General features: G+C 57.3%; 1 protein-coding gene across 3 annotated transcripts in view; it reads right to left on the reverse strand.

The window, feature by feature from the left end:
* Positions 1-682: 682 nt before the first annotated feature.
* IGSF9B (immunoglobulin superfamily member 9B) overlaps positions 683-17319 on the reverse strand; it is a 42766-nt gene continuing 26129 nt past the window's right edge. The window contains exons 14-21 of one of the 3 annotated variants that reach the window (XR_014067938.1): positions 16671-16755; positions 14386-14547; positions 14084-14129; positions 11880-13529; positions 11137-11226; positions 10440-10485; positions 4815-4936; positions 683-1391 (exon numbers count right to left, since the gene is read on the reverse strand). Coding sequence is in view for 1 of the 3 variants with exons in the window: in XM_081537966.1 (XP_081394092.1) it covers positions 1183-1391; positions 4815-4936; positions 11880-13529; positions 14084-14129; positions 14386-14547; positions 16671-16755 (2274 nt within the window). In the remaining 2 variants the exon portion in view is untranslated. The remainder of the gene's footprint in view (positions 1392-4814; positions 4937-10439; positions 10486-11136; positions 11227-11879; positions 13530-14083; positions 14130-14385; positions 14548-16670; positions 16756-17319) is intronic. The other 2 variants (XR_014067936.1, XM_081537966.1) reach the window with 2 other exon arrangements.

The raw sequence follows: 17319 nt of genomic DNA on the forward strand, positions 1-17319 counted from the left end.
GGTCTGCGGGGGGGCACATGGGGAGTGTGGAGTGTGGGCGGGCTCCCCACACGTGGCAATTAATCAATCTGGGGAATTAGCTCCCACAAAAGGAGAGGAGGAATCCAATCAGAGCTTTGGAACAGCGCTCCAGAGGGCATGGGATATAAATAGAGCTGCAGTGCCGGGTGCTCGGCACAGATGGCTCTGGAGTGGGAGGCCCCCGGCCACAGGGCTCCGGGCCCGGCTGGACCCGAGGGGCTAATGAGGAGCTCCAGTCTGGGCACAAGGCCACACCCGGCCCCGCTGCTAAGCAGCTTCACTTCCGAGCCAGACAATGAAAGCAAGGGAGATGCCTGCCTGGCCATCCACCAGCCACCCTTCTCCGCCCGGGACCGAGAAATGGAGGTGGTGTTTAGTTCCATGGTAACGGACTGCTGAGCCCCCAGAGCAGGCAGCGGTCACCGTGGCAAGCCCTCACTCTGCCCTGAATGCGATGAGGTCGAGACAAATGGGGAACGCAGATGAGAAGGCGTGAACCCCATTTCAGGGGGACTCATTCCCGAGATGGACACCAGGGCCCCCGCCAGCTCCCAGCCGGTCCTCCTTGCCCAGCCCACACGCCAGCTGCCCCCTCCCTCCTTCCTTCATGGACCACAGCAGTGAGCAGCATTTGCTCCCACGTACATATATATACATAGAGAAACCCACAAACTACACACATACACATTTGCATCTATAGCTATATATATGTGGAGTCTGGAAGACGGCGGAGTCCAGCCCTCTTTCAGGACTTGAAAAACAACAGAAGCAGAGCACAGTGCAAGCCACTGCTTCCTCTTTCCCTCCACTGATAGCTGAGGAGGTGGAGATATCCATCTAGTGAAGCAGGGAGAGGGGGGGAGGAGGCAGGTCTCTCCCTGTCCCCAGTTCACTTCCCAAACTCCACCCACAGCCACGGCGGCCAGCGTGCCCTCTGCCTTCTCTCCCGGACATGAGGCCAGTAGGCCAGGAGGTGGAGGAGATGCCCGCTCAGGCCAGCGGGAGAACAAGCGGAGCCAGGGTCTGAACAGCCCTGGAAGCCAACAGCCGGGACACCCCTCCCCCTGCAGGGGAGGACTGAAGCCCCGCACACCCATCGCCCCATGCCCACCCTTGCCCCTCAGCCAGCAGCCTCGCTCAGGGGACACTTAAGTGGCAGCATCACAGCAGAGTGGCGTGGCCGGGGTCGTCGTGCTCCACGCTACTGAGTATTGCCTTCTGGTCTTCTGGGAGCTGGCGGTGGCACAAGTCTGACAGGCGGGCGAAGGGGTCGGGCCGGGAATGTCTCTTCTTCCTCCGGAGGCAGACAGCTTCATCGGGCCACAGGACCTGAGAGTTTGGAAGGTGCTGAGCCTGGGAGGCAGAACCATCTGGCGGGGGAGCAGGTGCACACAAGACAGGAAAGGGGGAGAGTATGGTAAGAGTGAGAAGGCAGCGGTGCACCCCCGCTGTCCCTTGCAGGGCATGTTGCCTGGCCCTCAGGGCCACATGCTAGAGTCACCCACCTGCCCAGAGACCAGAGCAGAAAGTGCAACAGAGAAGACAGCGCCCCAGCCACTCCAAGTGCTGCTCTAGTAGGAGCCGGAAAGCAAGGTGGGCGTGGTTGCACTTCCTGCAGATTCAGATCTAGTCAAGCAACATCTCTCATCTTCAGCCCAGCCATTGTCTATGAGCTGGTCTCATATTTCTGAGTGTCTGCTGCCCATGCAGCTGGGTGTTCTGTCTCAAACAGTTATGGATGATCGTCCATGTCTGCTTCTCCACATCTCATCTTGTATTTAATACTGAATCTATTCAGTACCTTTTATCTAATTTTTTTTTCTATTTTTTTAAAGAAATATTCACCCATCTCGCTCAGTACCTCCTGGGTATCAGGCCATCATTCTAGGCACGGGGTTGGGACTCAGCACGCTTCTCCCCCACCCCCTCCCGCAAGCAGGGATGGATGTCTCACAAGATTTTACTCGTCCGCATCACAGTCAGGTCTGGCCCACCCTGGACTGCCGGGCCATCCCTCTGCTGCATGGTGCTTCTGGGGACACAGAAGTGAAGCCCTCTCGTTCTAGAAGGTTATACTTTAATGTGGGGATGGGGAGGAAGAGACAGTAGAGATTTAAAAACTGCAGCTGTAAACCTTTCAGATGCTGCAAGTGCTACCAAGAAAGGTACCACAGAACCTTGAGACAGAAAATCTGGAGCGCTGCTTCTGCCCTGAAGGAGCAACATCGAGGTGAGTCTCGCATTACGAACCTTCCACAGGCCTAGGGAAGAAGTGTTCCCACAGTGTGATGGCCCTGAGCGATGGGCAAACGCGACACAACCTGGAGACTGAAGGAGGGCCGCCACACTAATGCAGAGGGAGCAGAGGCAGTGAGGCAGGAGGGCAGGCAGAAGCCTGTTCTGGCTGCAGGGAGACCTTCCGGAGGTTTTAGCCAGAAGTGTGTGTGTACGTGTGCTGCATGTGTGTGTGCGCACACTCACGGGACTGACTCTCTAAAACCACCCTGGCCGCTGTGTGTTGAGCACACTGCAGGAGCCAGGACGGAGGCTGGAGGACCAGATAGGAGGCTGCTGCTCTGGTCCAGGGGAGAGATGGGAATGACTCAGAGCTTAGCTTTAGCATCTGAGACAGAGAAAAGTGGCCAGATATAGTGTATGTTTTAAAAATTGAGTCAACAGGGGAGTTAGTTCCCTGTTGCTAACACTTCACCTTTCAGTGCAGGGGGGTGCGGGTTCAATCCCTGGCTGGGGAGCTAAGATCCGACATGCCCAGTGGGCAAAAAAAAAAAAACCCAAAAAACATAAAAACAATGTCACAAATTCCATAAAGACTCGAAAAATGATCCATATCAAAAAAATCTTTAAAAACAAAGTGGAGTCAACAGACCTCACCAGTTGGACCAGATGTGAGAAGAGAAGGGGAATCAAGGAGCCTAAGCGACCAGGCAGGGAGGAAAGTCTTTTATGCGACTGGACAAGAACTGGGAGAAGCAGACATGGAAGATCATCCATAACTGTTTGAGACAGAACACCCAGCTGCACAGGCAGCAGACACCCAGAAATATGGGACCAGCTCATAGACAAGGGCTGGGCTAAAGACAGAGCATTGTGGAGCTGTGAACACATGACAGGGGGCAGGACCACTTAAACAAAAAAAGAGAACATAGGCATCTCATGGGACTTTTTACTTTTTGCCAAAAAGCAAAAACCAGATGATAGATAAATAATATATAGGTAGATAGATAGAATGGGTTTAAATGGGTTGAAAATTCAGCTTTGGACTCTTCTCTCCCAAAATCCCCCAAAAGTTGTCTTCTTTCTCGAAACTTCAGTATCCTCAGCTATAAATTAATAGGATAATAGTACCACCCAAAGGCCAAGTGAGAACTGAGAGCTCGCTGCATCCCAGAAATGCAAGGGCCTCAATGTCTCATTCTTCCTTATGGAAGGCTCTCTGTGGTAGATAAGAAAGACCAGCAAGGAAGCCATGCAGGGGTCTTCTCAGACAGCCTGTCACAGCACTCCAAACACCACTGGTAGGATAAGAGCATGTGATAAATAGTAAGGAGTTTTCTAAGTCTGAAATAAGGCCGAACTATTTTTGCAGTATCTTAGAAGCTATGTACAACAGCTGGGTAAACAGCAACCATTTCAGCAGAGATGTCCTTTCTATGAAATAAGGCAATTTCACTCTAACTCATGGAGAGAGGTCTGCCCTGCCCTCAGACACTGAGTCCATGCCACAGTGACCCCTTAACACTGAGTTCAGTTCAGTTGCTCAGTCATGTCCGACTCTTTGACCCCATGGACTGCAGCATGCCAGGCTTCCCTGTCCATCACCAACTCCCAGAGTTTACTCAAACTTATGTTCATTGAGTAGCTGATGCCATCTAACCATCTCATCCTCTGTTGTCCCCTTCTCTTCCCGCCTTCAATCTTTCCCAGCATCAGGGTCTTTTCAAATAAGTCTGTTCTTCGCATCAGGTGGCCAAAGTATTGGAGTTTCAGCTTCAGCATCAGTCCTTCCAATGAATATTCAGGACTGATTTCCTTTAAGATTAACACTGAGTAGGACCCCAGAATTCCCATGTCCAACCAGAGACCTGATAAAGAGGAAATACATAAGAAAACAGGGATATGTCCAAGGCATATGGCAGACTGAGGGGAAAAGTACTATTTATATCGTTAAAAAAATACACTAGGACTTCCCTGGTGGTCCCAAGTGGATAGGAATCCACTTGCCAGTGCAGGGAACACAGGTTCGATCTCTGGTCCAGGAAAATCCCACATGCCGTGGGGCAACTGCGCCCGTGTGCCACAACTACTAAAGCCGTGAGCCTAGGGCATGTGCTCCAAAACAAGAGAAGCCACCGCAACGAGAAGACTGTACACCACAACAGAGAGGAGCCCCTGATCACCACAACTAGAGAGCCCACGCAAAGCAACAAAGACCCACTGCAGCCAAAAATAAATATTTTTAAAAATACACTAAAACAATGCCACGTATTTTCTAAAGGTGCACGCACAAAAGGGTTCCAAACACACATGTCCCCAGGAAGGATGGTCCCTAGGTTGGATGAAACAAAATTGGGAGGACAATCAGAGATTTTAACCTTATTTTTCTCCTTTTTTGATATGAAAATTCTATCTGTATATCACTTGACAATTAGCATTAAAGAGAAGCAAAGAAGAAGACACACTAGAGGAGCTGACTCTGCAGAGAACCCAGAGCTGGGATTTGTAAAGGCAGGTCGGGGTGGGGAGGAAGGGATGGGGCGCCTCTCCACATTTACCGGATCGTTTCTTGGACTTCGAGGAGCCCTTGGATGACTTTTTGGGCTTCTTTATCCGTTGGTATTTCAGAGCCTCCAGCCTCTCAGGTACAGCAGCATTCCCAGGTGCTGGCAGATGTGTCCTAGAAGGGACAATTGGAGAGGCACAGGTCAGCTCGCAGACGAGGGAGCTTTGGAGGAGGAGCTGGAGAAAGCCAAGCAGCTGCCCCAGAGAAGACAGAGCACAGGTCCTGACACCTGCCTCCCTGCTGCTCCTGGAAAAGAGAGTCCCAGTGGACAGCTCCTGCAGCGGGAGGCCCATCTGCCGGGCGACCAGAGGACCTGGGAGAGGGAGAGAGACAGGCTTTAATGGTGAACCCGTCATGTGGCCCTCAAGCTGGGGAAGGCAGTTTGGAGAAGAAAGCAGCTTCCGTGTCTTAAGTTCTTGGACCATCACAGTCAAGACCTTTAAGTGAAAAGTACAAGGGCAGATTAAAGGAGTAAGGGGGAAGCAACTCCACCCCTGACTGTCCCCCGCCCAGGAAAGACAGGCCCGGCCAGATAGGGCCCTAGTACCCCATGAGATCAGCCACTCCATTGCCAAGAATCAGGCAGAACCCTGCAGCCAACAGCAGCAAATGGCTGTCCTCCACCCACATTTCAGCAGCAGACGGGGCTCAGACTTCATGGTCACGTGAGGAAACAGACGAGGGCAGAAGTGGATTACGATGGTCAGTGTCCAAATCGGGCAGTCTGGCAAAGCCCGGGACACCTGCAGCAAGTGTCTCCATGGCTTAAGATACAGAGAAACCAAGGTTGTTGGGAGAGGAGACCTGTGTCGGAGTCTCCTCCTGCCCCAGCTGTGGAGTGGAGGTAGCAGTTTGCGTAATGGAGTGCCTGTGCAATTAGGACAAAGGTGACACCCGAGTGCATGTCACCCAGATGACAGAGAGCTCAAAGAGAGATGAGAGGATGGGCTGTGATGACCTGCACTCACTGGAGAGAAGAGTTCAAGAGTCAGAAGAAAATCTAGAAGATCAATGCCATTTCTTCTCAGAGGAAGCCAAACTTGGAGCATGATGAGTAAAGGGGGAAAGAGAGACATGGGTCGCTCTTTCTTTCCGGCCCGTGATGCTGTCAGCATGCCATCAGGGAATCAGGGCCACCCCAAAACCTTGAGGGCTGGGGGTGAGTCACTCTCCCTGTCTCCCTCCCCACACCTCACTCTTCCATCTCCATTCCAATCAGTGCTGGGTAAATCCTGATTGAAGGAAGGAAGACAGCCAAACCTGTGAGGGGAAAAGAAGTCCCCAGCGGTGAGCAAGCAATTTAAGGTTAGACAAAAAAAAAAAGAGGGGTGGGAAGACCACAGCCGCATCTGCCCAAACTCAGGGATCTTTGCAGGGATGAGGAAGAAAACACACAGACTAATTGAGACGAGCCTCTGGTTGCTGGGGTTTCTTGCTCCAGCTGACAGTAAAGCAACCTGCATCTTCTCTGATGGATGCCATCCTTCCACGGCCGTTCGTTCCACAGATACAGTACGGGGAAGCTCCTCCCAAGTCCATGTCAGAGACAGCGTCTCAATTCTCATCAGCCCTCTCAAAACACAGAGCTAAGAGCCCCCTACATGCATACACGGCCTCAGAGAGAAGTAGGCCAGCTCACCATCAGAGGTCTGGTCTTCACCCAGAGACCCAACTGCCAGCTCCCACTTCCTTCCTCTTTCACAGACATCACAGTCTACCCCCGGAGGCCCTACACAACGGCAGCTGGAAGGAAATGGAAGCAGACCGAGAATGGAGACGGCCAGGCCACGAGGGAGCATGACTCCCCGGAGCTGATGCAGCAGCCTCACCCTGCTCATCCTGGACTAAGGCTTCCTGGTGCTGCCTGGAAGGAAAGAGATGTGAACGCACGGCTCGGGTCATCCACCTGCTGGTGCTGGGCGGCCTCTTCCAGGGGCAGACGAGTAAGCAGCACACCATCCGAGGAGGCATGTGACAAGCCAGCATGCCAGAGGCCAGTGTGCAAACAACACAATGCAGGGTGACCCACCGGGCATGAGAGAAACAGGTACAGGATGCCCCCCAAAACTGCAAGGGATTCTCCCAGGCAGCTAAGGCTTCCAGGGTCGGTATTATAATCACTGTCATCATTGCTCTCATCATACAGAATTTGTTCACCACTCACCATGCCAGGCACTGACCTATGTTCTCTGAAGTAATTCCCCTGAACCCTAACAGCATCCCTAAGGGGCAAACATGAGACGGATCCCGTTTTTCAGATGGAGAAACTGAAGTTAAAGAGCTTATGCCGTTTGTCTCATAATCCAGTTGTCAACGCAACACAGCCAAGACTCTCAACATCCAGTAAGCTGTGTGCGCAGCTTCTTCCTGATGGAAACAGCTACAAGCCCCACGGGAGGACGACACTGCTCTCACACCGCAGCCCCCTCCATGCCCCAAACAGTCAGCCTGCCCTGGACGCCCGCACTGCCACCATCTTGGACATTCCCCGCATCGGTGGCAGAGCCAGAGAAGACAGCCTGCGGAGGGAAGCTGGCTCAGGCATGCCCTCAGCAAGGATTCCCAAAAGGAAGAAATAAGCCACTGGGAGGTGGATGCGGGGGGAGCCAGTTTTCCTTGTGAAGCAACCAAGCTCCAGCCCTTCCAGGACACCTGCTGTCCACCTGTTCCTGCGTTTGGCTTGGTGTTCAGACTCTGACGCACAACAGGAGAAGCCCCGAGGCACTTGGCTGCTTGCCCGTACAGGAGGCAGAGATAAAAAGGCAGGGTCTGGAAGGACAGGGGTGCAGGGAGGGGGGCACAGTGGGCCTTCATATTCAGTTAATTAGGCAGAAAAGTCACATGAGGCATCCCAGCAGGCTGGAAGCCAACTGCCCGCTTCTCTGGAAAGAGGGACCCTGTCCCCTGTCCAGGCTAAGCCCCTGGGGTACTTCTGGGCAATACACTTTGATGCCTAGGAGCTCAGACAGGGAGGTGAGGCCGGAACTCCCTTTCCATTCAGCCCCAGTCCTTCCAGAACACACAGAGAGTCATCAAATTTGGACCCCTCCCTCAGAAATATGAGCATTACTGGAAGGTGAGGCCTCAAAGCCTGGCGTCCCCCATGAACTCCAGGTCTATGTCCCACAGTGCTTCTCTGTGGTTCAGACCTACCAAAGATGACCTGAAATATCGCTTAATGCTCTTTGACTCTTACTCATTATAAAATTCATGCAAAACCCAAATCAGTCACACAGTCCCAGAGACCCCTCAGCTGTTTTCGCTGTGCCCACCCGGAGCAGTGGAGGGAAGACACAGCCCAGCTCAGAAAGGCAAGCCGCAGCACGGGATGGCAGAGACCCCGGGCCTCTCCTGCCCAAGAATGGTCACCCGCTCGGCAAGGGCAAAGCAGAGGGGAAACAGTGCGGCCTTCCTCTCCTGAGTGCACACTCTTCCTGTCTGTCTATGGGACTGGGGAGGAGACCAAGCAAACCCACTCCCATCCACGGGGTGGCCAGGACATGGGTGAACCCGCTTTCCATCGTAGCACAGCCACCAGGACTCTGCAGAGGAGTGCCCTTCCGCTGCACCCACCGACGGCCCCTCCAGTGGGCCAAGCGTGTGGCCTCCCAACTCAGGACAGGCTTTTACCAACAGGGCCGCCTTCCCCGGGTTCACCCAGTACAAGGGTCCCCAACACACTCTGACATGCCTGCCTCATGGAGGCCACGGTCAGCATGAACAGGAAAGGGGACCTGAGAGGATGGGAGGCCTGGGCAGCTGCTGGCATTCAGACAGGGAGCTGAGAGCCCTGGCCACTAACAAGCTGAGTCCTCCCAGAAACCACTGCCCGTTCTGAGAAGGGAGCTGGAGGAGGAGGAAAAGGAGAGGAGGAGCGGCCCAGGACGGCTGTGGGCTGGGAACAGGGAGCAGGGACAGAGCGAGAACGCACGTAGACAAGACGAGTCACATCTTCTCCAACAGACCCAGGGGGACACATGCAAAGGGGGCAAGACGGCAGCGTCCGTGGGGGAGCCCGGCGCCTGCGGGGGCCCCCCGGCCTCTGCCCGAGCTCCTGACAGGTAGCGCGGTGAGGGCCTGACTCCCGAGGCTGAGGAGCCGGCCGGGCCAGGCAGAAACCCAGCTCCCACATCATGCCCCTAGATTCTGGGTTTGTCACAACAGTGAGGGGACACTCAGCCTGCAGGTCTAGGACAGCAGGGAGGGGTCACGGAGGAGAACAGAACCCGGGCACTTTTCAAGAATGAAGGGGGAGCGCTGGGCCCGGAGTCATCAGCTCCTCGGGGGGTCAGACTGGAGTCAGGGAGGAGAGAGGGAAGGTGGAGAGCCAGCCTGTCACGGTCACTCAGCTGGCCGCTCGAAACTGCTGTCCCTGAGCTCCCAGAGCATGGCACCAGCCAGCTGCACAGGACCCGGACCTCTGGCTGCAGACACCTTCCCAGCTGCAGATCACAAGGAGCTGGCAAACAGCCTCTGGTTTATGGGAGGCCACTCTCATGACTCGAGGAGACAGGCAGCCCCCCTGCCTCCCTCGCCCCCTGCTATCTCCAGGTGGGGAGGAGACAAGGCTTCCTCCTGGAAGCCAGAAGTACCCAGGGGAGGCTCCACTCCTGAGTGCCTGGTGCCCGCACTGGCTAGTCCCCAGAAGCATCCATGGCAAAAAGCTGCATCTTCTTAGCCACCATGAGAGTGATGGGGTTAAGGGGACCACAGAAGCCTCTTTAAGAGACTCGTTATCCTTCTGCTGTCAAGTTGCTGAGATCCCCACCTGGAAGAGGAGGCACCCACAGCGGAGCAGAGGGAGGAAAGTGGTGTTTGATCAGCCTCTTGCCAATCCCCTGCCCGGGACCGGTTCTCTCCTGTAGGGGCCTCCTCCCAGAAGCCCCCAGAGCTGTGGCCCAGAGAGGGCAGGAGTGGCTGCTGCAGGGGCCTTGAGAGCAGCGAACCTCCGGGCGAGGTCTGCGCCTCAGTCCTGCGACAGCCAAGAACAGGCTGCAGTGAGGGCTCAGGAGTGGTGGCCTTTGCTGCCCGGGGCCCTCACAGGACGACGAGGGGCCTGGACCAGAGAAAGACCCAGCTGGTGAGGAAAGGAGCAGGCCACAGCCCAGCCCCAAGCTACGGGGAGGACTGGTTATCAGTAGGATCCCCAGAGGACAGGGAGGGAACAGGGGGCCAGGGAGGAAGGGGGCCTCTGTGCTGGAGGCTGCTGGAAAAACCGGGCAGAAGAGAGCAGGTGCTCACAGATACCCTGGGGCCCAGACAGGTTTCCCAAGTGCAGAGATGCAAAGCGCTCTAGGCATTCTAGGCCCTCGGGTGCATGCAGGCGCCAGGGCTTCTGTGGGAAGCTCTGGACAGCAGGATGCAGGTGTCTGGATGCAGAAACCAGGGGGGGCTCTGGGTGGGGCTCGGAAGCTGCAGCTAGGCGGTGGCCCGGCGGGCTGTGGCAACAGCATGATGTAGGGAGCCCAGGAAGCCGCAGGGAATCGGAGCGGAGGCTGCCGCCCCACAGAGGACCAAGGGGCTATGGTTTGGATTCCCCCGTAGAGGAAGCGATGGCCCTGCCGAAGCCCGTCCGCCGGTCCGCCCCCCACCGCCCGCCCAGCCGGAGCTCCCTTACCTATTGAGCTGAAGAGAGGCTTGTCTCGACAACACTGCCCAGATAGCTGAGATCAATCAGAAACAAAGCGGTTATCAACAGGGGCGCCGGGACCACCCACGCACACCCAGAGGGGAGGGGAGGAGCACGGGGATCAGAGAACCAGACAAGCGAGGCCAGAGAATGGGGTGAGGGGCAGGAAGGAGAGAGACAGAGACCCAGACGGCACGATGGGACGAAGCAGATGAGGGCTGCACAAAGCACAGACGACAGGGCACGGCCCCCAGCATCTCCTCCAGACAGCTCACGACTCTCCTCCACCTCCCGAGCCTCCTCCCCCACCTGAGCCGAGGGGTGGGCGGTGAGGCTTGTGCTTCCAGGTACCAGAGAGGGGAGTGAAGGGGGCAGGGCGCCAGGCTTCCTCCTCTCGACCACCTCCTGTCTGCCTACCACCAGGCCAGCCTCTGCTCTGGACTCTGTTCCCCTGCACAGGCGGCCACGCCAAAGAAGAAGACCGAAGGACGGAACCAGAGGGGGCAGGGGCAGGAGATATGGGGTCTACAGATGGTGCAGGCTCTTCTCAGCAAGTCGGGCCAACCCAAAGAAGATGGAGAAAGAGAGACAGACAGAGAAGGACGGACTCGGGGAGGAGAAAGGAGGAGGGTGGGAGAAGGACCCGAGAGAAAGAGCACGGGCAGGCGTCCAGGCTCACTGGTACCTGGCACACCAGCTGCTACCATTTACAGTGGGTTCCCCCAGGCCGGCTGATCGCAGGGGCTTGTCTGTCTGTCTGTATGTCTGCAGCTTCCTGCGAGGCACACAGGTTGGGGTGGGGTGTGTGGCTCGGGCTCAGGGTTCACAGGCCTGAGATGTTGCTTTCAGTCTCCAGGAGGACACAGCCTCAAGAGATGCTGGGGTGGGTGGTAGTGGGTTGTGGGCGGGGGGGGGGAGTGATGCGGCGCTCACTAGGCGGCAGAGGGCAGGAAGTTGGGGACAAGAGCCTGGGGGCCCAGGGAAGCCAGGCCCCAGGGTCCTGCTTTCAAGGAGGAAGGGGTCAAGGAAGAAAAGGAGGCAGGACACAAGGTCTCTGGGCAAACCCTGGAACCACCCAAAGTCAGGCTCCCTGGGAAGCCCTGGGTGACCACTCAAGGGATGTACATACCCTCCCCCATCCATGTCCTCTCCCCTGGCCGCCCCCCCGGGTGGGGGTCTCCTGAGAGCTCTGGGCAGGGTGGAGAAGATCCCTCATGCTCCTGGCCAGGTACCTGGGCAGGTAAGCCGCACCCCCACCCCAGTGACCACACCCTGGCGATGCCAAGACCAGCACTCCTCTCCTGAAGGATCTGCAGCATGTCCAGACAAGCCCTGTCATTCGGTGGATGGAGGGGCGGGGGCAGGGGGTAGGGGGGAAGGGGCGGAAGATGACCAGGTGCAGTGGGCACGAGACCAGCTCACACTCACCCTGAACTCGGTAAGGGCGGAGGGGGGGCCTCCGGTCTGAGCAGCTCCTCCCCCAGCCTTCGAGGGGAAGGCGTCTGTCCAAACACATCCAAGCTGTCCGCAGGCCCCGTGGGGGCCGGCGGAGGGGAGGGGTAGGCTGTGGCCAGAGTGGTGAAGCCCACAGTAGGCCGGAAGCTGGGGCTGCCACTGCGGCTGCTCTGGGACGGGGAGCCCGTGGACGGCGTGGACTTTCGCGAGAAGCTGACGGCGGCCGGTGGCTGCAGCGTGATCTCTGACATCTCAGCCTGCTGCAGGAGGCCGGGGCGGGGCCGGGCCCGCGCAGCCAGCTCAGGGGAGCCGGTGCGGGAGCCGATTGGGCTTTGGGTCAGAGGCGAGAGCCGGGAGGGCTGTAGCACCACTTGATGTAAACTGGGCTCAGTGCGCCTGGCCTGCCGGGGGCTGGGCCGGGGCCGGGGCTGGGGCTCGTACCACCGGGTGTCCAGGCCCAGCGCGCTGGGGCCGCCGTGTGCCCCCGGCTCGGCCGGCTCGGGGTAAGGCAGCACGGGTATGCCCATGCCTTGGCTGGTGTGTCTCAGCTGCCCTTGGCTCACAAGAGGCTGCACAGGCCTGTCCTGCCACTTGGCGGTGGGGGGCACTGGGGCGGGGCCTCTGCCCGGCGATTTGCCGGCCCAGCCCTTGGGCGCCTCCAAAGACAGAATGCCTGGGTAGGCTGCGGGCACCTGCAGGGAGGCGGGCGGCAGTCCTCGGGGGAGGCTGGCCGCGGGCTGTAGGCTCTCGGCCACATCACAAGGGTGCAGCTGGTGAGGGAACATCATGGCCGGGGTCTCCAGACCCCCGAAGGGGAACTCCGGCCGGCCCCAGGGCTCCGGGGAGCGCCCACCCGTGGGCGTCTGAGTCAAGGGCAGTGTGCTGTTGGAAGCGTTCTCTCCATTCTCCTCAGGGATAGTAGGGTGGCCGAAAGGCCCCTCAGCGTGCAGGGGCGGCGAGGACATGACGGAGCTCAGGGGGCTGCCCACCTCCGGCATGTAGAAGGGAGGCGGCTCCACCTCCCCTGGGCTGCTGCTGCTGAGGTACCCATAATACTGGCCGTGCTGGAAGGGCCGGGGGGCGGGCGGGCGGGCTTGACCGGTGGCCTGTAGCCGGCTCTCCAGGCCACCGGGGCCCTCCAGGCCACGGGGCTGGAACCGAGGGCTGTATGCTGGTGGTGGCAGGTAGGACTCCTGGCTGGACGACAGAGGGGTCAGCTGGGACTTGAGGGCGGCCACAGACGCGGGCACCAGCGGGTCCTCGTTCTCCTCGTCCGACTGGCGGAACTCGGGGTACATGTCGGTCTCCTCGGCGAAGGGGAAGCCCTCGATGCGCCGGGCCTTGGCGGAGGGCTCCACCTCAGAGGGATCCATCACGAAGCGGCCATCCGGGCCCCTGCTGATGAGTTCAATGGGCGTGGTGGCCTCCGCCTCGGCCTCCGCCTTGGCCACACTGTACTTCTTGCTGCTGATGGCCCTCTTGGTCTTCTTGTACAAGGACAGCTCCTTCTCGCGCGAGGGGCTCAGCATCCTCTTGGCCGCCGGCTGGCCCTGGTCATCGGAGGACTCAGACGGGGCACGGAGTGTGCGGATGCTCTCAGGGCTGACCTTGCCGGAGGACAGGCTGGGGACAGGGAGAGAGCAGAAGGCATGAGGAGGGCTCGGAGGACATGACTTCTTTCTGTTTTTCCCACTAAGTACCTGAATCACCTGGGAAGATGACAGTGAGGAGGAACACAGGGGGGCCACCTGTTCTGGCATGAGATACTCTGCCTGGCTCTCAACTGTCTAGGTGGGCGCTGTCCGTTTTCCAAACGGACACCCTGTTCTTACGCTTATTCCGTCTGCTCCTACTGTTTGCCACTTCTCTCTAGTCACACCTGCAACTTGACTCCTAGATTGCTCAAGAAATGCAAGCTCCTTTTACTATTAACTTAACCAAAACATATTAAGAAGATACATCTGTTAGGATGGGGGGAAAAAAAATCAAAGAAATACATTCTAAAGCCAAAGAGAAACAGTTCATCTGCTCCCTTGAGTTGTCTGCACTACTGCTCCCTCTGTCAGTGTGGACAACTTGAAACTACCATGCAGATCAATTAAGGTGAAACGGCTGAGAGAGCCCTCCACCCTCCACCCTGGACAGCCGTGCCCTCTCCTCCTGGGGAGGCCACTTACGGAGACTCCAGGCTCTTCCTGCAGTGTGTGATGGAGAGTGGAGGGTCTGCAGGGAGAAAGGATGCAGCTGGCTGAGGCTGATGTCACAGAACCCACCCCAGCTGTCAGCAGGGCCCAGGGCAAAGCCCTGCAGGGAAGTGGCCCTCAGGCGTCAGGCACCGCTCCATCTAGGATCCTGTACCCCCACCAGGCCCACCTCCACCCTCATTCTGGTCCTGGCCATCTCTCCCACCATCAAGGCAAGTCCCACTAGCAGCTCTGCCCACGAGGTCCAGTTTTCCTGTTTTCAAGGCGACACCCACCTTTCTTGCGCTTGAGCTTCCGCTTGCGCTGCTTGTTGACGAAGCAGGCGGCCAGGGTGCTAAACAGGATGGCTGCGGCCAGGAAGCAGATCGTAGCCACAATGCCAGCCAGTACCGGTCGAGCCAGCCCCTCGTCAGTCAGGTCAGGCTGCGGGAAGATGTCTGGGGGGGTGGGGGGTGGGGGTGGAGCACAGGTGAGACTCTTTCCTCCCCGAGGGCCCCAGGTGCCTCTCCACCCGCATAGGATCCACATGTCTAAGGCTCTGCCCTAACACCGAAGAGGTGGCCTGGCGGGAAGAGGCGGAAGGGCATTTGGGGAGCCGAGGAGTCGCCACCTATATCTCCTCCCTGTGGGGCAGCCTCTCCAGGTGATGACCAGGCCATCACTCACCTGATGGCCTCACCAGGTGCCCTCACCAAGCAGCACGCTCCGCCTGGAAGCCATGCCCGGTTGACCAGACGCTGCAGGAGCCTAAGTATCACATGGCCACAGGGACTCCCGCCAGCCTCTCTACAGGACCAGGGCCCAAGAGGGTGACTGCAGCATTGCGGGGCTGTCACTCCAGAATGCAGGCTCCCGTTCTACTGTGACAGTGCAGGCGGGCAACCCCTGCAGGGGGTCAGCACGTCCTGGCCATCACGGGCACATGCTGGCGTGGACAGGGCCATCAGACAACACCCTGTCCTATTGGCAGAAGGGCCCAGATTCACAGAGCTTGTGAGAGACAGCGGAATTGGATGGGTCCCCAGGATCACACATTACCCAACAGCTCGTTAGGAAGTGCTGCCCCACAGGCTCATCAAAGGGAAGCCCACATATCTTTGATACATTTGGCCAGAACCCACTCCCATGTCGATGAGGACATGGATTAAAACAACCCAGATCGTACTGAGTGGAAAACGAGGGCTCAGCCTTTGCAAGCAGGAAGCTGAAAAACCGGGAATGCGGAGGCGGTTGGAGGACGTTCACCAGGGACTCTAGCAACTAACGTAAAGCCACTGAGCAGAACAGTTCACAAGAGGTGCCCCTAAACCCTCAAATCCTCCACCCCGGCCTGGGCTGCAGCTCTCTCCCCCAGATGGATGCCAAGACAAAAGTGTGCTGGGCTACAGCAGGCACCTCCAAGGAGAAAAAAAACAAGACCAGGCTTCCTAGGGGATCAGTAGTTATGAAGCCACCTGCCAGTGCAGGGCACACGAGTTCAATGCCTGGTCAGGGAAGATTCCACATGCTGCAGAGCAACTGAGCCCATGCACCACAACCACTGAGCCTGAGCTCTAGAGCCCAGGAGCCGCAACTACTGAGCCCAGGTGCTGCAACTACTGAAGTCTGCACGCCCTAGACCCCATGCTCCACAACAAGATGAGTTACAGCAGTGAGAAGCCCGCACACCACAGAGAGTAGCCCTGGCTTGCCACAAGCAGAAAAAGCCCGTGCGGCAACAAAGACCCAGCACAGCCAAAAACAAAAACAAATAAATTAAAAAAAAAAAAAAAACAGAAAAAAGAAACCAGCTCCACAGTGCCTAACACGTAAGACAGAAGTGTGTTAGGCTCACCGGAAGGCTCGCTTCCCCGCCCACCCCACCGCACCAGTATCTCCAGGAATCCCAAGCATGAGCTTCTTGGGCCCCCTCCTGCCCCCTGCCTCCAGGGTGCCCTGCGAGCACTGCCCAAGGATGTGTGCCCCAACTTGATCGCTAAGCAAAAGCCTCTTCCCAAACCGAGGGAACCACTTCTGGGGGAGGGATCTGCTACTTGGCAGGGACTATAACTGGAGAAGCATGCGTAGAATTGGGACCAGGGCCAAGAGAAAGGAAGATAAATGGAGACAGTGCTAGGGAGTTGGCTTTATTTAGCCTGAAAAAAATCTAGGGAGAGGAAGGAGCAGAGGAAAACAACACCAAACAGCAATTTTCCAAATGAAACACCCTAATTATGAAGCTGCCTTACCAAGAGGCAACGGTAAGCACCGCTGACCTGTTTCTGGCTCTTTGCTCCAATTTGCACCCCCCACGTCACCCCACAAGTGCATAACACCAGAGGAACAGAAATTTGATAGCAAAAGAACTGAAGTTCTTTTTCACTATTCTAACGAGAAGGTTAGCTGGATTTCCTTCTGTGGCTACCGCAGAGAAATGGTCATGGATTCGGCTCTTCAGGTGGAGAAACCCTACCCACCTGAAGGTCATGACACAAAGAGTCCCCTGGCGCCCCCTCCTCTATTCTGGCTCAGCCTCTCCCTGCACGAGCTGGTGCGCCGATGCTGCCCCGACCCCAAGTACCTGTGCTGGAGACGCCGGCAATGTTGCTGGGCTCGCTGATCAGATCCTGCATGACGGCCAGGACTCGGAACTCGTACCACGTGTCCTACAGCCCCAGGGGTGATACCCCGTCAGCCGCACAACCTGTGACAGCCACCAATACCCCTCCCAGCTGACCCCCCCACCATCTCTGCAACTTGGGGTATCTGCCAATTTCCATGGGATAAATACTCGGACTGTGATCGATTCCAAGCTATACATGTGAGGTCACTGAAAGCAGAGCTAGAAAGAGATGCAATGTGGGGTCTTGAGACCAATCCCAACTCTAGAGCATCCAGGGAAGGGAGAAGGGAAGACAGGAGAGATAGTAGGCACATGTGAGATAAGCGGCTGCCTCTCTCCAGCTAGAGAGATGCCAAGGTATTAAGGGGAATCAGCTGGGAAAAAATACCGTGTTCTCCAGGGGCTCAGAACTGTTGAAGGAGGGCTCCCACCCTGGGCTGCCCACGTCGGACTCCAGCCTGCCCCGTGCTCCCTGGCTCTTGGTGGCATGTGGAGACCCCTCAGGGCTGGCCCTGAACTTGCAGACCTCAGCTGCCATAACCCAAGGACCTCAAACCCTGGCAGCAGCCCTGGGAGAGCAGGAGTGTGGGTGTGGCAGCCACACCCA

The sequence above is a fragment of the Giraffa tippelskirchi genome, chromosome 10 (assembly GCF_054371585.1).
Source record: "Giraffa tippelskirchi isolate mGirTip1 chromosome 10, T2T-mGirTip1v1.2.pri, whole genome shotgun sequence".
In the NCBI taxonomy this organism is placed as follows: Eukaryota; Metazoa; Chordata; class Mammalia; order Artiodactyla; family Giraffidae; genus Giraffa; species Giraffa tippelskirchi.